Consider the following 21,494-nt stretch of genomic DNA (forward strand, 5'->3'; position numbering starts at 1 on the left):
TTTTAGAATTTTACATAAAATAAATAATGAATAAATAATGAATCACTTCTAATGACTTTACTATATTATATTATTTACTATATTATATTATATCATACTATAATATATACTATTATACTATTTACAGTATTATATTATACTATAATATATACTATTATACTATTTACTATATTATATGATATTATATTTTATTATCGTGTGTGTGTGTGTTCCTCAGCCTCAGTGTGTGTGTGTGAGCTGATGTGTAGACCGGGTCAGAGTGGACCGACCTACGAGTCTCTACAGGAGGTATTCGACAGGAAGCCATTTAGACCTGCCGTGAACCTGAGTAACCCCACCATTACCAACATCTCCTTCACCCTGTATGCTGTGCTTGGAGTGGTGAGTAAGAGAAAGACAGAGAGAGAGAGAGAGATAGAGAGAGAGAGTGTGTTTTATGCCTTTGTTTGAATCTGTTCTCTCTCTCTCTCTCTCTCAATCTCTCTCTCTGTCTCTCTCTCTCTCTCTCTTGGTCTCTCTCTTTTTCTCTCTCGCTTTCTCAGAACGAGAAGACTCAGATCCTCACCACGTTCCTGTGGCTGCGGTTGGTAAGGTCATGGCTGTGTTCCAAACCACCCTCTTTTACAATGTTCATCATTCCTGCAGAACTGAAAACTGGCTGTGGCTGAAATTAGCTGAAATGCTAAAAGTTTGTTGAACCATTGAAAACACTGTTCACCTGAAAGCAGCGTTGTGCAGATTGTTCTGCTAAGACTGAGGTTTAATGCATTTACTACACAGGAACGTTTATCAGTTACTGTAACTGAAGTAAATGTGCCAATGCTGAAAGCATCTAAGCTCTCTTTTTATTTTTATTTGTTATTTTTTATATGTTCTGCATGCTTCTGTGTGCTTAAGTTGTGTAAGGTGGCTTTTTTGATGCATATTAAAAGCTTCGTAGCTGGCTTTCTTCCTGAAACTCTTCAGTGATCTGTTACGTGGTAACTAAAAGAAGACTCTGCCTTAATTTTTCAGAAACTTGGCACAGAAACAAGGACGGGAATTACAGTCTGTTAATTAAACCCCTCAGTGCTTTAGGGAATAATGACTAAGCAGCTGTTTAGGGCACAGCCAGCGTGGGATCATGTGACTGTTGCTGATGTGTGTGTGTGTGTGTGTGTGTGTGTGTGTGTGTGTGTGTGTGTGTGTGTGTGTGTGTGTGTGTGTGTGTGTGTTTCCTAGTACTGGTTTCACGAATTCCTGATCTGGGACCCTGAGGAGTGTGATGGGATCAGTAAGATCTCACTTCCTGTAAACAACCTCTGGTCACCTGACATCATCATCTATGAGTTGTTAGTATTTGTTTTTCTTTCCACATTTCCTCAGATCGTCTGTCTCACTTTGTGTCTCACTCTCTCACACTCTCTGTCTCCTCACTCTCAGTGTTAATGATGTGTCTCACTCTCTCACACTCTGTCTGTCTCTCAGTGTTAATGATGGGTCTCACTCTCTCACACTCTGTCTGTCTCTCGGTGTTAATGAAGGGTCTCACTCTCTCACACTCTCTGTGTTAATGATGTCTCTCTGTCGCTCTTGCTCTCTCTCTCTCTCTCCTTTTCTCCTTCTATCTCTCTCTCGCTCTCTCTCTCTCTCTCTCTCTCTCTCTCTCTCTCTCTCTCTCTCTCAGTGTGGATGATGACGTGTCTCAGGCATGTCCATATGTGTATGTTAACCATACGGGTCACATTCGCTATGACCGGATGCTCAGGCTTGTCACAGCATGTAACCTGCAGATCTTCAGTTTCCCGTTTGACGTTCAGAACTGCACCTTCACCTTCGGCTCCTACATGCACACAAGTAATTCACGTCTTCTACACGTCATCTCTACTCCATCTACACTTCATCATACTTCATCACACTATTAACCTTCAACACATCCAGAACTGATCTTTAACCTTCAGTTCCTACATGCACACTAGATCATCACTTCACCAGAAGGCAGCAGTGTGAGCAGGCTCTCGTTTAGATTTCTACAATTCCTGATGAGCGTTCAGGCCATTTTCATGAAGATTAAATGTCCTGGAGAGAACCTTGAGGCAAAGTTGAGTCTGTCCTGTTTGTGTTGTTAATGGTGTTCATGTTATCAAAGGTGTTCATGTTGTTCATCGGGTTTGTGGTGTTCATGGTATTCTCCAATCTCCTGAAGTTATCAAGGTGATGTTCAGCTCTTTTCATCATTGCTCCAGTGTATGTTGCAAAACTGATCTCTTCAGAACTGTGGACACTCAGGAATTTAGAGTTGCACTACCAGTCCATTGATGGGTAGTTGATGGGTAGTTGGTGGCGTGCTCCTTCCTGCTTCCTGTAGTCTATGATCAAGTTGTGACCTTATGTTAAGGTCTCAGGGTTCTGAGCTCCTCTCTGTGGGCTTCCACATCACTGATGGAGATCACTATTGTCTGTGAACACCAGCTAGTTGATCAATGCCTGCCTCAGGGACATAGTCAGGGACACCATCAGGTTCAGCTGCATTGTAAATGAAAGATTTTTGTACACTAATAATTGGGTGCCATGTTTAGCTCTATAATGGTGCAAAGTCATGTTTCTGTTTTGGATATAGTCTGTAATGTCACTATTTTGTACACCACATTATCAACCTTCAGAACTACACCTTCACCTTCAGTCCCTACGTCCACATCAGTAAACTACTTTATAAATACTTTCTAAACATTACTGGCGTATCTAAAATGACTAGGTTGCTGAATTTCCTCTAGATAATCAATACAATAATCCTCAATTTACTGATCAAAATGAAGCCACAAACAAGATAGATGAGAGAAGCAAAAATCCAGTTTATTGTCAAAAAACAACATGAGATCCCCTCGTGAAACGTCTCAAAATTGATCTGAATCTACGTACAGTTTCAATGCCCTTTTATACATTCTTATCTTTAGGTTACACCTACTACCACACTATCACACTACACACAACTTCTGCCTGCTACTTACTGAGCTTCCTATATATTTCACTACTAATTATTTTATTTATTACTTTATCTAATTGAAATTATTTTGCTGTGCATGTGTGTTGCAGTTCGGGATGTTAGGGTGAAGCCTGCTCTCCCATTTGGTGAGATGTCAGGGAACTCGAAACGTTACCTGGAGGCCAGCGGGGAGTGGGAGCTGGTGGTGATTTTGGGAGAAGCGGGAATTCTCAACTTTGGCATAGACGAGTGGGACATCATCACCTTCTGGGTGAGAGACAGAAAAGAATACACAAATATAACAATATCCCAGTGAATGGGGTGTGGCCTGTGTACCTGTCAGTACCAGTGAATGGGGTGTGACCTCTGTACCTTTCAGTCCCAGTAAATGAAGTGTGGCCTCTGTACCTGTCAGTCTCAGTGAATGGGGCATGGCTTCTGTACCGGTCAGTCCCAGTGAATGAGGTGTGGCCTCTCTACCTGTCAGTCCCAGTGAATGGGACATGGCCTCTGTATTGTACCTGTCAGTCCCGGTGAATGAGGTGTGGCCTCTCTACCTGTCAGTCCCAGTGAATGGGACATGGCCTCTGTATTGTACCTGTCAGTCTCAGTGAATGGGGTGTGGCCTCTGTATTGTACCTGTCAGTCCCGGTGAATGAGGTGTGGCCTCTCTACCTGTCAGTCCAAGTGAATGGGGTGTGGCCTCCGTATTGTACCTGTCAGTCCCGGTGAATGAGGTGTGGCCTATGTACCTGTTTGCACAAAACTAAATCACACTGTGTGTTGTATCACAACAGTTTTAAACTGAATCATATTCCATTGTTGTCCTTTTTGAGTAAATCACATCATACTCACATTTAATTATTGTTTGTTTTAAATAAATCACACTATCTCAGTTTGAGAAAATGAAGCAGTTTAATATACATAAACATTTATTCTGTCTCAGTGTTTAAATGACGAAGTGTTGAATAATGAGGATCAGGAGACATGGAGGTTGTAATTAAAATAAATATAATAGTGTACTTTTAGATCTGACTGTAATTCATATCACAGATTCACATGTAATTCACTGTGTTCATCATTTCCTAATGTGTGTGTGTGTGTGTGTGTGTGTGTGTAGGTGGTGATAAAGCGTCGGCCAATCCTGTATGTGGTGAATTTGCTCATCCCGAGCTCCTTCCTCATGGTCATTGACATTCTGTCCTTCTATTTGCCACCTCACAGCGTTGACCGTGCCTCATTTAAGATGACGCTGATCCTCGGTTACACCGTTTTCCTGCTCATCATGAACGACCTGCTGCCTAGCACAGCCAACGGCACACCAATCATCGGTGAACTGAAGCTACTACACATGATTAGCACATAACTTTTACACAAGTTCTCTCACCGTCTGATTTTGGAACAGCAGAACACTTTAAACTCAATTAAACTGCATTGGGAAATTACAGAATAATCCTGGACAGGTTCTCCTCCCAAATTCCCTCAGTTAATGGGTTAGTGATCTCCTGCAGTCTCCAGTGGTCTTCTGCTTCAGACGTAAAGCTATAGTCATTTTCTTGGACACAATGTCTAATCAAAAATAGCAAAAAATGCAGGTTTGGAAAGACAAATTTTTATCGGTGCTAGTTTTATATTTAACTCCCATTTGTGTATAAATCTCCAATGCGCTCTATCTATATATAGAATATATAGCTCTATCTAGCTGGGAAATAAAAAAAAAAACTCTGTAGGATTGGAGTATGGGTTGGAATGTGGATCGGAGTGTGGATCAGTGTTTTGGGCTCTTTAGTAAACATTTTATCTGGTGAATTTTTTAACTATGATATTATGAAGTAGCGTGGCTCTAGTATGTTTAATGTTTGAAAATAAGAGCAGGAGAGAAGACTTTGGAACCGAGTGGACCTCCAGCTTGATCCAGAAGATTGATGAATCATGCTGTCATGTAATGTAGGCTGAGACGGAAGCAAGTGCAGGTTAGGTAGTTTACTACAAGAAGTACAAGTCCAAAGGATCAGGCAGAAATTAATAAACAAAGACAGGCAGAGGTCAGGCGATAAGTCCAAACAAGGCAAGGCAAAAAGACGAGGTCGAAAACAAGAACAAAGTCAAAACCATAATCAACAAACAAGGTATCAAGGATCGGTAACTGTAGAAATACAATGTAACTTAACGTATACTTCACAAAAGCTAAGTGTTTGAACAGTCTCTTATATGTATGGTGCGATTGTGAGTATAAATTGGATGCAGGTGTGCGTGATTAGAATGAAGGGGTGTGTTCTGGGAATTGCGGTCCATGGTCCATGTTTGTAGGCCGCAGTGCAGGATGGGAAATGTAGTCACTGGTTTGCTGCGATATGACACATGCTTCATCTGGAAATCTGGAAATCAGCTTAAGAGCTGTTTTATTTCTGTAACAGCTCATGTGAGCTCGTGACAAGTCGACAGTTATCTGTTCTACATGGAAGATGAAGTGGAAGTGCTTTAAACAGAAGCAATAACTTACTTTAATTTATGTTTATCTCTCCACATTGCTGAAACAGCGTTTCACAGTGTTTGAGGGGTTTTTATTATAATTATTATTATGTAATTTGTTATTTTTTTTCTCCGCTCCTTCAGGAATTTATTTCTCTGTGTGTTTGGCTATGATGGTCATCAGTCTACTTGAGACGGTCATCATCACCAACGTTCTTCATCACAACTCCATGAAGTACCGCCCGGTTCCTATGTGGGTCCGGACGGTTGTGCTGAAATACATCGCTCGCTTCATCTGTTACAGTGATAAGGATGTCACACACATACAGCGCAAAATATTGGAACAAGGAGACATCTGGAGCACGCAACACACACACACCGACACTGCACAACACACACATGCTAATGGTGAGTCTCACAACATCAATGCTACACAACACACACACAAACACACACTTGCAAATCTGACATTATATTAACAATTATACATGTGAACCTAAGTTAAGAAAAAAGCACTCAGTTCCATCCAATCAACATTCACACACAGTGGAACATGCTTACACACACACACACACACACACTATAATCACACACTACAATTATTGTTGTTGTTGTTGTAAATATTATTATCCTTAGTTCTGTGTGATTGGCTCAAAATTTGGTGAGTGTGTGTGTGTGTGTGTATCATTAGCGGGTGTGTCCCCCCTGTGTGTCCCCGAGCTGGTGGAGATCAGTGAATGTGTGCGAGCGATTCGTGCTCACCTCACCATGCTGCAGCGAGAAGAAGCTCTGCAGGATGAGTGGTGTCACGTTGGCTACGTCCTCGACTTCCTGCTATTCCGTGTTTACCTAATGCTCATCACCCTCTACGCCTTCGCCATCATCTTCATGTGGTGCATCTGGATGTACCAGTGACACACACACACACTCACTGTTTAAACTTTTTCTAATTTGGCTGAACCTGTGTGAATAAGTTTAACTCTTAAATGTTTAAAGTGTTTTTAATTTTAATCAAATCACATAACCATCTCTGCACTTTTACCCGTACTACTCTGATCCCACTTGCACTACACTGACCACACCCCTACTACCCTGATCCCACCCATATTACCCTGACCATACTCCTACTACCTTGATCCCACCCATACTACTCTGATCCCACCCCTACTACCCCGATCCCACCCCTACTACCCCGACCACACCCATACTACCCTGACACCACCCCACCAATCCTGATCCCACCTCTACTACCCTGACCACACACCTATTAACTTGACCCTGTCCCAGGACCCTAACCACACCCCAACTACCCTGTCCAAACCCCTAATTCCCTAACCACACCCCTACTACCCTGATCCCACCTCTACTAACCTGACCACACACCTACTACCTTGACCCTGTCCCAGGACCTTAGCCACACCCCAACTACAATGACCATGTCCCTACTTCCCTAACCACACCCCTACTTCCCTGATCCCACAACTACTACCCTGACACCACCCCACCTATCCTGATCCCACCTCTACTCTCCTGACCACACAACTACTACCTTGACCCTGTCCCAGGACCCTAGCCACACCCTGATTACCCTGACCACGCCACTACTCCCCTAACCACACCCCCACTTCCCTGACAACACCCCTCTATTACCCCAAGTACTCTGAGTGTATATTGGGGGGGGGGGGGGGGGGGGTTGTTTGTTTCCTCATATTGATGTAAAATGAATATCATACTGAGCAAACACTTTGTTATGCAGCTCCAGGTTACACAACCATGACACCTTTGTAGATTTGGATTTAAAATAAAGTACACATCCTATAGAAGATGTGGTTTTGTGATTTGACCTTTATTACTAATCAGGGACATCACTGAACATCATTTAGCTGTTTGTGTTTCCCCAGTTTAAACAGTGGCTATGAAAAGCATGTGGGTTCATGCACTTAAGACTATTAGACTTATAAAATTGAGCTGATTTTAATTGGTTAGCTTGGATGGAGCAGAATTGCAGTGAAGACGAGTGGGATTTGGAATCTCTTGTTGTCAACGACCAATAGCAGCTGAGCATCAAGAACAACATTTTGACTCACTCACGTTATCTGTACTCCTCATGCGTTTTATGTTTAAGAGGTTTCATCATGTTACTGGTGTTGTAGGCTCCTCTGCTTGATTCGAACAGAGCCCAGACTGCAGTCTGCTTTGATATCATTATTAATCGTGAAATATGTACTGGAGCCGCTGCTCCTCCTTATTCAGACCATCCAGGTGAGTTGGTTTGGGCAGCTTTCAATGACGCCCCCTGGTGGACTCCTGGTATAGCTGTAACAGATCCATTCCACTGGATAGTAGAACCCAGGGCAGACCCAGACCCACAGGAGAGATTATATCACAATCCTGAATTACTGGAAACTCAGGAGGAGCTAGAAATCTGTGGCTGACATAGAAAAGTCTGGACTGACATTCTCCATGCGCTGGTGGTGGTGGTGACGGTGACTACCAGGAAAAGCAGAAGTAAGATAAATGACTGAAGTTTTTTCTTTAAATAAAGCACTGATTTGAATCCTTAAATGTCCATATTAGTGCCCTGAATAGGGGACACAGAGTGCACACAGCTGAACCTCCCGAGAAGTACAAATGCACACTGCTTTACAGATATTATTTAAGAAACCTGACAAAATCAGCTTTCATAAGCAGACATCGGACTTTATTACTATCCTGCAATTCCTTTTCACATTTGACGAACATGCGATGAGCCGCAGATTTATGACGTCTGCGTGTGTGTGTGTGTGTGTGTGTGTGTGTGTGTGTGTGTGTGTGTGTGTGAGGTTTAACAATGAACAAACTAATTAAACACTTCAATAACCTGGAACATATTCTAACAAAATTTTGGACAAGATTAGATATTTACTGTCACTTTCTCAGGAACAGGGCTGATTAACTCAGCATTAGTGAATAAATAATGTGAACTAATTCACTAACGTAGCATGCTGATTCATTAAGACAAAAATTGGCTAAACTACTAAAACACTTATAAAAGCAAGCGTCAGTAAAAGAACCTTTACACAAACGTAAAATGGTCCAACATGACACTTAAATAAGCTTCTTTAGTTGCAGGAAATATTTATTCTGCATTGTTTAGAAAATGCCCACAGGACACGACCTCAGAAAGACCTAAATCAGAAACACACACAATGAAACTCGGAACGCATTTAATAGTAAATTTATATCACATTATTGAACTTTCATATACATTTTGTCAGTAGTGCATTTTAATTAATCAGGTTTTCTGAAATAATAGTCTTTTAGGATAAAGTGAAGAGAGTCAGGAGGGAGACGGAGAGTGAAACTCATTTCCTCCATTTACACACAAAAGTTGAAAATATAAAAGAGCAAAAATTAGTTTGTGCAGAATGAGTTTGTTCATGTTCGCATCAGGTTAATGGAGAGCTGCTGGGTCTCCAGTGAGAGCCCCCCCCACCCCACACACACACACACACACACACACACACACACACACACACACACACACACACACAGTGGTGTGACTACCATATGAGTATATACACACATTCAGTCACAGACTGAAGATTAGAATCTACAGAAAATTGCATGTTTGTGTGTCACTAGGCCAACGGTGATTTTACTCACATGTGGCATCGTGCGAACATTGTTATTAGGTTTCAACACTGGTTAAACGAAAAGTTGGATTTGATTATATTATAATATGCACCTGTCTCTGCAACTAGAGACATTAGTGAGACTTGTGTCACCTGATTAAACACACACACACATATTTTATATATATATATATTATATATATATATATACACACACATATACATACATACACATACATATACACATACACACACACACACACACATACATATATATACATATATATATGTCTGTTTGTGTGCATATAAAAAGTAATCATTTAAACACTGATTTCTGTTGTGACATCTCGGGGGGGGGGGGCAAAAAAAAGATTTTTAACAAAAAGGCCAGAGTCAGCACATCTGCAGTAACACAACATTAAACATTTTATCTAAAGCAGTGATATGTGCGAGTGTGTGTGTGTGTGTGTGTGTGTGTGTGTGTTATTGCTCATCCTCCTCCTCCATGTTTGTGCTATTCATCCTCTCTCGTCTCTCGGCCAGGCGGCAACACCGTGGACACACACTCTTGTTCTTAAAGCACGAGCGGTGATAACATGCACTGCACTCTGTAACACACGCATACAGAGAGCGGGAGAGAACAGATTATTTGTACTTCTTACTGCTCTGTGTGTTTATAAGTGTATAAGTGTGTGTTTGTCTGTTTACTCACCCTCACAGCGGCGAGACTTGTTCAGCTCAAAGGGGAAGATGATGTCCTGATCATTCCCACAGAATTCACACACGAATCCCTTTGCCTGACACAACTGTATGCGCGCGCACACACACACACACACACACACACACACACACACACACACACACACTGAATTTAGTCTCAAACTGCTTCCTACTACCACAATATACTGTCCGCAATATACTTCAAACTATGTAATGCAAAATACATATAATGCACTGCTGTGTGCCCCCTATAATAGTGAATTGTGTGTGGTTTGGAACCACAATGGACCATTGATGATGTTTGTGCGTCCTATATAGAGAACACTGAGTGTGAACCACATCTACAGTGGACTAATAACGGTGTTTTTGTGGCCAAGTGTATGAGACATTCCCAAAGTGGTGTTATGTGCCATAAATGGTGTATATGGCATATGGTCTAGAACACAACCATAGTGGACTTATGGTGTGAGACACCACAGTGAGTGATGATGATGAGAATGATGTTTATGTGCCCTAATTAGTGAGAAGGGTGTGTGGTTTGGGACACACCCACTACGGACTGATTATGATGTTTGTTATAAGGCAAATAAATCCATTACTGACCATCACTTATTCTATGCCCTATACTAGTGCCCTATATAGTTCACATGATTCTACAGTGATAGGAATAAGGACATATGTCACATAGGAATTTTCTACTTGTCTCTCACCATACAGGAAGCGACATGCTCCAACCCTGAGCGCACAAGGTCACGCAGTTTGGGTGCGAGGTCACCGGAGCGCACTGTTGTCAGGTCATTCAGAGAGAACAGGTGGAGATCCTCAGTCAGGTGTGCAGGAACCGAGTCAAAGTGCTGCAAGACTCTGAGTGTGTACACACACACACACACACACACACACACACACACACACACACACACACACACACACACACACACACACACACACATACATACATACATACGCACACATATTTTTGCAGAACATAATTAGACATATCCAGCCTCAGAGAAGAACACAATATAGTTCATATGCACAAAAATAAAAACATAAAATGTATTCACAAATATACAAACACCACATATAATAATAAGTTATACTTTTCGGCCAGACGGCAGGTTTTAAACAGGTTCTTCATGTGGAACAGCTGCAGCCTCAACACCTACACACACACACACAATTTTTGATCAGTACATGTGTATTAATAACACACAATCTGCACACTATTATTACAGCATGTGGTACACTAGAGGGCGCTGAAGAGGCGGCTCTATTTTAAAGTTCTAAGCTAATAATAAATAAGAACCGGTCAGTTCTCCGTCGTACCCGTATGGCCTCCAGGTTCTTCACCTTCTTGTACAAGCCTCTGTTGATGTCATCGAGGTTGAACAAAGGATCCTGGGCAATTTTTCCCAGCAGGTCTCGGGCAAAGTTACTGACGTAATATTTACCAAAATCCCATTTAGACAGGACGCGCCCTGGCACCACGGCAACTGCGTTGTCATGGCAACACTGACAGAAATACCGGCCTAGGTACTCGCAATAACGCAGCCTCTTAATGTAATCTACAAGACACACAGACCAGATGTTATAATGTATGTGATAATATGGGTTATAACAGGTTATGAGTTATGAAGTCCAGTAAAGTGTTACCTGGGTCAATACGAGTTCCACATCCTGCACACCTGTAATTCTGCTTCATCATCAACACTTTCCTCCTGAACACACACACACAGAGACACACACACAAAGTAAAATATGAAGATACGGTATGGCTCCAAATAAAACTTATGACCTTAATTTGTTTCTCGGTGCAATTTGCACTAGCGGTCAAAAGTTTACACACTCATTATTTTTATTATCTTGTGCATCACAGAGTGCTCGGCCTGCGCCACAGAGTGCTCGGTGTCTTACTTGGGTGCATGATGGATGTTGAAGATGATCTGAGGTCTCGGAGGGGCCCACTCTAGATTCCCCCTCACACGGATTCGCAGTTTATACACGTCAGCGTGTTCACCATCATCCGGAGAGATCGGCACAGAGTCAGGCATCGGCAGCAGCTACACACACACACACACACACACACACACACACACACACACACACACACTTAATACTTGCTCTGTCCTGAAGTGATGATTAAAAAGTACAATAATGGAAGCCAAATTTAGGGTCATTCCATACAAACCTGTGTTTGCATGTGTGTGTGTGTGTGCGTGTGTACCTTCTGAGGAGCATCGTGTTCAGGGACAAGCCACTCAAGTTCAGAGGCTGCGGGAAGTTGCAGACCCTCAAACTGACGCAGCAGCCCCATTGCAACTGATTCAGCACTATTCGATTGCAACAACCACTGAGATCTAAACACACACACACACACACACACACACACACACACACACTATTAACAACACTACTATAACATGTATGTTTAAAATCTACAGCAATGTGCTGATCTGAGTGTGTTGGATCATATCTGATGTATGATGACATGCATAGCACACATCATGCATTAAACAAGTATCATAATGTAATGCACATCACCATCATGCATCTGACATCAATACTAAGAAACAGAAGTTACTGTGAGGATATCCACACAGGATCAGTGTGAAACTAGCAGGGTAAGCGAGCAGGTGCAGGACAGGATAAGGATCAGTATGAGATTCTTCTGGGACCAACAGTGTGAGATTGGTTTGGGATCAATATGGCATGTGTTCGTGATCAGTAGGGGGCTCAGTACAATATTAGTTTGGGATCAATAGAGGGAACAGTGGGAGAGTAGCTTGTTATCAGAACGGTTAAGGATCAGTACAGGGAATGGTAGGAGATTCTTTTGGGATCAGTATAGGATTGGCTTGGGATCTGCGCATGGGATTGGTTTCAGATTAGTATGAGATTTGTTTGGAATTAGTATGGAACTGTTACGCAATCAGTCTGGGCAACAGGACTTGATTGGCTTGGGATTAATAGGGAGAGGAGTAGTGAATTCATTTGGGATCAGTATAGGGTTTATGAAAATAATCCCTACCAATATGTCTTCCCTTTATCATAATGTTGAGCAATACAAACAATAGAAAAGACCAGTGTGATGTTCCGTGTGTGTGTGTGCACGCACACGTGTGTGTTTTGACTCACACAGACTCAGAGCTGATGAAGGACCTGCTGCTCAGAGTTGCACTCTGTTTAACATCTGCATCTGCAACACAGATAATAAACAACTGTAATATCATGAACAACCATTATAACGGTTAAAATGATAATGAAACCAATGACAGTAACCACAGTAATGAAGGTAATGACAAATGATATTGATCACCATAATGACAATAATAACAGTTTTACCAGTAATGACTGATTTCAAGTCACTACACACTGGAATGTTGTAAAACAGGAGTTAAACATGAATGTTCAGAAACAATCGCTCGACTAGGAGGTTGTAACTTGTAAATCCCCACATCCAACCAGGAATAAATAAAGAAAACCCCTCAACACGGACTTCCTATTCAGGAACTCAGGATGGTCTTTTTTACTCACACCAGCCCCTAAACAAATGCCCTAAACCCTATAACAAACTTTTACAACCTTAAACCTTATACCCTTACATCGATTTTTACCTCTCAGCACAGGGTCCTCCACATCATCAGCTGATCCAGAGTCGAGCAGGGAATCACGGGAGCTGCGCATTGATCCACCACTGTCTGTGGAGGGAAGAGCTGAGAGAAAACACACACACACACAAAAAGTTTCATCTTGAACACTGGGTGATGTCTATGTGGGTGGAGTCAGTCCAAGCTTTTGGAGTTAGCTTAAACCTTTAAACAGAGTAAATGAACAGTCAGTTAAAGCTTTAAGCAGAGCAGAGTGATGTGGTAATGAGGTCAGGCTCACTGTGGTGGGTGGAGCTGGGCGTTTGTAGGCGGCTGCGGCGGATCTGCTGTCTACGCAGACGGATCTTCTGTTTGAGCTGTTGGATCTCAGAGTCGCTGTCTCCATCCTCGTCTGCCTCCTCTGCCCTCATCTTACATTTCATCAGCTCGATGGCGGCAATCAGAGATTCAGAGATGCTGAAGTGTGCATTCTCCTGTGGAGGGAAATGAGACACAGCAGCAAAGTGAGAGACGCACGGCCGAGTGAGACAGCTGAGTGAAACACATAGCTGAGTGAGACAGCCGAGTGAGACGCGTTCCTGAGGTGCATAGACAGCCTAGTGAGTCACACCTCTGAAGCGAGACACTTAGCTGAGTGAGAAACACAATGAGGTCAACAGCCAAATGAGACATGTAGCCGAGTGAGATACACAATTGAGCGAGAGACACGCAGCCGAATGAATGAATGAAAGAAGACTGTGACGGACGTGCTCACCTTCTCCAGATCTGCACAGCTGCCGAAGTCCTGCTCTGACAAGTAGCTGATCAGACTCTGACCCTCTGACGGCTTCCGGAACAATCCATCAGACCCGCTATCATACTGAAGACCTCCTACAGAGAAAAAGAACACACTCACCACGCAGTAATGTTTTGCTATGTTACTTGTGTGGTGTGTGTGGGTGTATGGGTGGGTGTGTGTGTGTGTGTGTGTGTGTGTGTATGGGTGTGTGTGTGTGTGTGTGTGTGTATGGGTGTGTGTGTGTGTGTGTGTGTGTGTGTGTGTGTGTGTGTGTGTGTGTGTGTGTGTGTGTGTGTGTGTGTGTGTGTGTGTGTGTGTACTCGCCGGCCTCCATGTAGAGAGAACTGTGACTGCTGTCATTGCTGTGAGGGGAAAAAGGCCCAAAATCACGCACACACTGCTCATCTACAACTGATTCTGAAAACACACACACACACACACACACACACACACACACACACACACACACACACACACAAATATGAAAATCACTATTATTAAACTGTGTTGTAATGACAGGAAAAAAGTTTAAATAACAGACATTCTGGAGGATGAGAGACAATTGAAATAAAACCACAATAATAAATAAAATAAATAAGATTCAATCACAGATCTCCATTTTAAACTGTCACTGATACGAACGAACCCAAAATGACCTGGAACCTGAACCCCAGCATCGGGATATTTATGAGTTTAGAGTGTAATAAAGACTACAGGTTACTGCGTTACAGACAGAACAAAGATACTGAGATCTGGTTCTTTATTTACCTTTGTAAAAAGAAATTTTTCAATAAAAAATGAAAACTATTAGGGCTCTAAGATATGGAGATCTGAGATTTTATTCTAACTGCAGACATGTTTTAAACAGGCAGGGATGTGGGACTCTGAGAATAATAATAATAATAATAATGAGATGAAAGACTTAGAATGAAATGAAAATCACTCAGACAAAATCAAACAACTGGGGTTCTCTGTAAACTGTGAGGCGTGTGAATGACAGCATGCCACAGCCAATCAGAATGAAGAAAAATGAAAAAGTGCTAGAGAAACAGACAGATTGAAAGTGGAGGAATGGGAGGGATGGAGGGACAAATGCAGCACCAGTGCACTGCGAACCTTCAGCAGGATCCTCTATTATAATGGTGATTTTCCTCTGGTTCCCTCCTTCACACACCCAGGGAGAGAGAAAAAGAGAGAAAAAGAGAGACGAAGAGATAAAAAATAAATAAAGAGAGATGAGAGAGGTGTTATGCTGGATGTGACCAGCAGGAGGAGCAGTTAGTCCTGATTAGCAGCACAGTATTAGAGTTAAAGCAGCTCAACTTTATTTTAACTATATAACCACATCCACTTGTGAACACAGAACAGGAAATTGTCCAGGAACTGTAAAAGTTCTGCTCCAGGAGAGTTCTACACCTCTTTAGGTTACAACACTGATCTCGAGCTCGTCAAGAAACAGGGGTCTGGCTGTCGTTTTTCCCCAAGAAGTGGAGAGAAAGTCTGACACTGCTGAGCCAGACAGATATAAATGAAAGACTGAAGCCGACCTGAAGAACCGACTCTAAACTATGTTGCAGCTCAGAGAGAGACGACCAAGAGGAACAGCATCTGATAGATGAAAGAGTTCACTTTGCAGGCTGTAGTGCAGATGAACACATGCACACACATTCAATCACTCTCACCTTGTTTGTGTTTCTGCATAACCCCTGTATCAGACAGTGACCTTGTGTGACCCCTGAAGCTCCGTCTCTTTCCCCTTTCCATATCAGAGAAAGAGCTACGTCTTTGGGAGGGGGGCGGAGCTTCAGGAGCATGGACCCTGAGCTGAGGGTGCTCGGTACTTTGTGCCAAGCTGCTGGAACCTCTGCGGCTCCGCCTCCCCAGGTTCCCAATGGCGAGATACTCTGGCCCATCATCACCGTCACAGTCCAAGCCCTCAGAGGGGGCAGGGTTAACAGGATGGGTGGAGTCAGTCTGAGAATTCTGGGTCGTCACTGGGTCCAAAATGCTTTGGTCGGTGCTCAAACACCCCAAGGGAGCCCCAGAGGCACTTACACATTCCACTGCATCTGTAACACACACACACACACACACACACACACACACACACACACACACACACACACACACACACACGTATACACCAACACAAACAAAAAAATTTGTGTGTACAGTGAATTTATTTCAGCTGGTGATGAAACTTCTTTCACACACTATTTATATCAGATTAAAGTGTGCAAGTGTGTTGTGGCTGTGTTTGTGAGGTTTACCTGTACTCCTCTCAGTATAGGAAGTGTGTGTGTTGTATCTTGATGAGCAGGATGGAGTGTGTGAGCGTATGGAAACTCCAGGCAGCACACACTGCTGAGCGTGGAGCAGATGCATAGGAACACACTCCTTCAAGTGGGACAGCTGCAGAACACACAATTAGACACAGTGAGACAGACAGACAAACACACACACACACTATAGTACAGTACTGTAGAGGTCTGCTATTTTAGCCTGTCTGTAAGCATTTGTGTAATCATGTGTGCTACAGTTATGCTAATGTCCACAGAATACCCATAGTGCACTTGGTGTGTGTTCGCAGACAGTGTGAACAGACTGTGTTGTTTAGGATGTGTCCACAGTTGACTGATGTGTTGTTAGTACGTGAAAGACGCAGTGTATCTGCTCAGTCTCGGATTTTAGTTGCTTGGAAACCAAATTAACGAGCCTAAAACAGCAGATCACTTAATCTAACCTCAAATTAAGTGTGTTAACGTTCCGTACCAGAAGCTGTCTGATCTCACCTCAATGATGGCTGATGATCACATAAGAAAAGTGTCAGAGTCTGGACATATAATCTGATGGTGATTTGTCACCTGCCTACGTAGTGACTGCAGCGTGTGATTTGAGACTGGTCTGAAAGGCTGACGAACACTCACAAGCGTAGTGTTGATGAGGGCGAGCAGCCGTGCGTCGTTCTGCTCCACCGCCTCCAAACACTGAAACATGGCTGCCACATGCAGCTCACTCAGAAGAAACGCCTCGTCTACAGGAGGCAAAAACAGAACAGTTTCAATACCGTCCATTTACAAAACACTTCTTCAAAATTAAATTATCTGCCAATAGAACAAAATTATTAAAAATATATATTCACTATATTCAAGATATTTTCAATTGAAAGCAAGTGCTTGAAGAAAAAAGCCACTTGTGTGTTTTAGTTGAGATGCAGACATAAGAAAAAATTTGCACTACCTGTCTTACAGTTCCACTTATGTACAGCAATTAATAAGAAAGAGTAGCATGTGAATGGGTGGTGCTGATGTGCGTGTACCTGTATAGTGTTTTCTGGTGGTGTTGCTGTGTGTGTACCTGTATAGTGTTTTCTGGTGGTGTTGCTGTGTGTGTACACCTGTATAGTGTTTTCTGGTGGTGTTGCTGTGTGTGTACCTGTATAGTGTTTTCTGGTGGTGTTGCTGTGTGTGTACCTGTATAGTGTTTTCTGGTGGTGTTGCTGTGTGTGATCAGGGGTTTTAGTTGTATGGAGAGTGTGTGACTCTGCAGGCTGTGGAGGAGCCAACGCTCAGCCTTATCACTTTCACACTGAACACTGCTGCTTAACACCGGCTCCATCTGACTGAACTACACACACACACACACACACACACACACAAAGATTAATACAATTTAATTATAATTTGTGTTATTGTAGTAATGTTTTGTTGTGGTAACATTTGTGGTACTGTGTGTGTTTGTGTTACCGGTTCTACATGAGCAGCAAGATTGGGACTGATGGACCGCAGACACCACACAAAGCGCCAGTAATCCTTCTGCTTATAGTACACCTGCAGAGAGAGAGAGAGAGAGAGAGAGAGAGAGAGAGAGAGAGAGAAAGAAAGAGATATACAGTTATGCATCCACTCACCTGCTCTGGGTTTACCTGTTCACAGTTTGTATCGGTGTTCAGAGAGTTACCTGTGCGAGATGCGATAACTGTACGAGGCTATGCAATAACTGTGCGAGGCGCTGCGATACCTGCGCGAGGGAACGCGTGGCGCATGTTTATGTTCAAACCTGTTCGTTTTTGAGGCCATGACTCAGGATGTTGCTCATGTCTTTGTGAAGTCGCTGCAGTCCTCCATAGCGAGACCACACATTCGGGTTATTTGTAGACAGAAGTCCTTCAACGGTTGTCTTCAGGTTGGACAGGAGCTTCCAGTGTTCACGCCTGTAACAAGCACGCAGGTGTGTACTGAAAATCACTTTGACGACATTAAATCACACCCAACAGTGTCATCAGGGAACCTAAAGTGATTTGAGGACAACTGTATATTAAAGGGGTTTATTACGGACAGATGGGAAGGAGGTTTTGTTTACAAAACCATGTGATTTAACAAATCCCAAAAGGGCAGAATGTGTCGGTCATTTTGCCCCATGTCACGTCTCTTTACTTTTGTATGCGTGTTTATCTCTCTGTCTGCTAAAGGTCAGTGAGTGAACGCTGATAAGGACTGATGAGCTAGTCCACACGTGTGTGTGTGTGTGTGTGTGTGTGTGTGTGTGTGTGTGTGTGTGTGTGTGTAATCCAGTGGTTCATTTAGAAGTGATGCTCCTGATCTGTCCAGTGTACGGCTCACTTGCATGCACGCTGCTCTTAATACGCAAACTAATAACAGCAGTTTAATATGAATTAAATCTGGGCACTGATTCGATCAGTTCACTGTGTTAGCTGTTAGCATTAGCTTTCTGACTAGCTGACTGCCAGTCTAACTGAATGGCCGCTGTACGCTTTGCGTTTCCAACATGAACATGGATGTTGATTGTAAGAAATGTACTGAGTAATAAATGAGCAGTAATGTGGTTCATTAGACGTGAGAGCTGCAGAGTGACACTGAGCTCAGAATGCTAGTCAGGGACAGAGAGGAGAGCTAGCCACTTTAGCTACATCAGCTAGTTTCTATTTCAGCTAGTATCTCTCGCTCACTCAAACTGACCCAGAAACAAACCCCTCAACTTTATTAAGCTGAGCTGTGCTTTTATCCAGCTCACCGTGCTCACACTTCTAGAGAACTAACCAGAATACTGCGGTGACGGAATTAAACTCGAGTCTCTCCAGTCAGTGCTGCTTTATTTACCTTTTCTCCACACCGTCCGCCTCTGAGCAGATCTCCATCTTTAACTCTCCTGTAGTTTATCATCCGGCCAGTTTGATGAGAGAAATTACAAATCCGAGTTTTAATTGTACACAAATTTCAGGGCTCGCGGAATAAATTCCTCATCACACACGCCTTACCGTATTGCGCATGCGCACTGTTTATACACGCGTATTGACACTGTTTTGCCCACCCGTATTCGGACAGGCCACGCCTCGTGAACAATGATTGGGTTGTTGTTTGTTTCCGTGAGTGCGCGAATATGTGACACTTCCGCCAGATTAAAAAATAAGATCATTAAACTAAAATAATAATAATAATAATAATAATAATAATAATGATAATAATAATAACAGCTACAGTATTGCTGATGACGAAAAAATATGAACCTTTTGGAGCTTTAAGTTAAAAAAAGAAGAAGAAATGTATTGAAAAGCAATTCGTTACTTAAAGCGACACCTGCTGGTAGAGTGGGTGTAATGACTGCGCTACTATACTGTAGATCAGTGGTTCCCAAACTTTTCCAGTGCAAGGACCCCCAAATGGCATTAACATTTCACCGAGGCCCCCCTTTTGCAAGATGTCTTTAAAACACATTAAAAAATACAGACTTCTGAATATATATCCATTTTTTTTATTAATAATTACATCTTTCATCTTTACATTACATTACATTAGGAATAGATTGTGTGTGTGTGTGTGTGTGTGTGTGTGTGTGTGTGTGTGTGTGTGTGTGTATGTGTCGTTGTCTGAGAGTGAGAATTTATTTTTCACACCAAATTGTTGAGGACCCCCGGGCGCCCCCTGGCGGCCCCCACTTTGAAAACCACTGCTGTAGATGATTCTCCATGTCCTGTGATCTTCCCAGACAACTCTCACATCTCTCCTCACATTGCTAACCTGACTCGCTTGTGCAGCCCCATCCACAACATCATGAGGACATTTCTCTCCACAGAGGCCAGTCTGGCGCTTGTTCATCCCCTTGTCATCTCGAGACTGAACTACACTCTTAAAAATAAAGGTTCCAGTTAGAACCAAAAAGAGTTTTTTCAGACTGGTGCCATAGAAGAACCCTTTTTAAGCCGGGTGCACACTGTGCGATTTTGAATACTCCTTTGCGACTGTTGCTTGTTAGACTGTATGAACATGATCCCCACTGTAAGCCATGTCACACTGTAGGATCTCAGTTATCATTAATGTTGACCGTACGACAGTCAAGACGCGAAAAACGGACGCACACAAGAAGACTCGTACGGAGTAGGAGAAGCCACACTACAGGACTGTGCATCAAATCTTCTGACACTGCCAGAGTTTAATCAGAGGAAAAATTTGATCGCAACGACCATTAATCATCTGTGGGGGAATGTGTCAAACTAGCGATCAAAGACTACAGATTTTGGCCTAGGATTATAGGAATCTTTAGGATTCTCATAACTTGTCACATGACCGAATTGTTGCCAAAATCATACAGCGTGAATCCGGCTTGACCTTTTACTCTCAAGTACTGTAGAGAACCATCTATGTACTGGTTCTCTAAGGTTCTTAAGAGTGATGCCAGGAGAACCTTTTCCAGTCCCACAAAGAACCTTATAGGGTCCACTTTAACCTGTTAAAAGATATGTTGAAGAAACAATAAACTGCTCTGAAGAACCTAAAATGAACCATAAAAAAACTTCTTTCATCTCCTATAGAATATATTGATAAAGTATAATCAATATCTATAACTGACATTTAGAATTAAAACTTAGAAGCATAATCTAAAACTGTTAAATACCTTCTAATCAGACTATAGTCTAAGTGTGTACTGTTAGAAGAGTCCCATGTTTTACTGCACAGCAGGTGTTTTTCTGTATCTCTGTATTTCCTGTTTACTGAATTAGAAGAACCCTGTATTTTCTCTGTACAACAATTAGACATTCACAGAAACTATGTTTCCAATCAAAATCTTTTGAAGCTGGCAAACCAGTATCAAAGTAAAACATAAGACTTCCAGAAGAAGAGAATCAGGCTGGGACTAAAGCCAGAAAATCATTAAGGTATACGTAAGGGTGAATTTGGGGGCAGAGTATAAACCGTGTCCTGATAAAAACCTTGTAAAAAAAAGTCAACTGACAGCGCATGCACCACAAATGTAAGATATCATATAGACATGAATAATTAATTAAGGCAACGGAGATTGTTTTGTTTTCAGAAAGAAAAGGC

General features: G+C 42.5%; 2 protein-coding genes across 4 annotated transcripts; one reads left to right on the forward strand and one right to left on the reverse strand.

Annotated features, from left to right (window-relative positions):
- Positions 1-232: 232 nt before the first annotated feature.
- On the forward strand, positions 233-7,095 carry LOC108270621 (5-hydroxytryptamine receptor 3A). Its single transcript, XM_017477448.3, has 8 exons — positions 233-381; positions 543-587; positions 1,222-1,331; positions 1,667-1,836; positions 3,073-3,233; positions 4,083-4,293; positions 5,579-5,842; positions 6,126-7,095. Exons 1-8 carry the CDS (start codon positions 241-243, stop codon positions 6,347-6,349), a joined length of 1,326 nt encoding a protein of 441 aa, XP_017332937.2. The 5' UTR covers positions 233-240; the 3' UTR covers positions 6,350-7,095.
- Positions 7,096-8,623: 1,528 nt separating this feature from the next.
- rubcn (rubicon autophagy regulator) lies at positions 8,624-19,460 on the reverse strand. 3 transcript variants are annotated; one of them, XM_017477944.3, is made up of 20 exons: positions 19,275-19,460; positions 18,214-18,367; positions 17,901-17,984; positions 17,628-17,781; positions 17,082-17,188; positions 16,425-16,566; positions 15,837-16,223; positions 14,479-14,571; positions 14,131-14,246; positions 13,657-13,849; positions 13,383-13,481; positions 12,904-12,964; positions 11,993-12,125; positions 11,683-11,828; positions 11,422-11,486; positions 11,095-11,333; positions 10,869-10,930; positions 10,479-10,632; positions 9,761-9,854; positions 8,624-9,656 (listed from the first exon to the last, which is right to left on the reverse strand). In XM_017477944.3, the coding sequence occupies exons 1-20, from the start codon at positions 19,310-19,312 to the stop codon at positions 9,532-9,534; spliced, it is 2,646 nt and encodes an 881-aa protein (XP_017333433.1). In that variant the 5' UTR covers positions 19,313-19,460; the 3' UTR covers positions 8,624-9,531. The 3 variants fall into 3 exon arrangements, with proteins under 3 accessions (XP_017333433.1, XP_017333432.1, XP_053539024.1); XM_017477943.3 differs by having other exon boundaries at positions 13,371-13,481; XM_053683049.1 differs by lacking the exon at positions 19,275-19,460 and having other exon boundaries at positions 13,371-13,481; positions 18,115-18,229.
- Between the last annotated feature and the right edge of the window lie 2,034 nt (positions 19,461-21,494).

The sequence above is a fragment of the Ictalurus punctatus genome, chromosome 10, assembly GCF_001660625.3.
Source record: "Ictalurus punctatus breed USDA103 chromosome 10, Coco_2.0, whole genome shotgun sequence".
Lineage (NCBI taxonomy): Eukaryota > Metazoa > Chordata > Actinopteri > Siluriformes > Ictaluridae > Ictalurus > Ictalurus punctatus.

Bases quoted from the DNA above. Each gene is read 5' to 3' on its own strand.
- rubcn (XM_017477943.3), bottom strand. From the start codon at position 19,312: ATGGAGATCTGCTCAGAGGCGGACGGTGTGGAGAAAAG. The intron at 17,189-17,627 runs GTACACACACAG...TGCCTCCTGTAG, and splicing joins CACCAGAAAACACTATACAG to ACGAGGCGTTTCTTCTGAGT. The intron at 10,931-11,094 runs GTACGACGGAGA...GTGTGTGTGTAG, and splicing joins AGAACCTGGAGGCCATACGG to GTGTTGAGGCTGCAGCTGTT.
- LOC108270621 (XM_017477448.3), top strand. From the start codon at position 241: ATGTGTAGACCGGGTCAGAGTGGACCGACCTACGAGTCTCTACAGGAG. The intron at 588-1,221 runs GTAAGGTCATGG...TGTGTTTCCTAG, and splicing joins CGTTCCTGTGGCTGCGGTTG to TACTGGTTTCACGAATTCCT. The intron at 1,837-3,072 runs GTAATTCACGTC...TGTGTGTTGCAG, and splicing joins CGGCTCCTACATGCACACAA to TTCGGGATGTTAGGGTGAAG.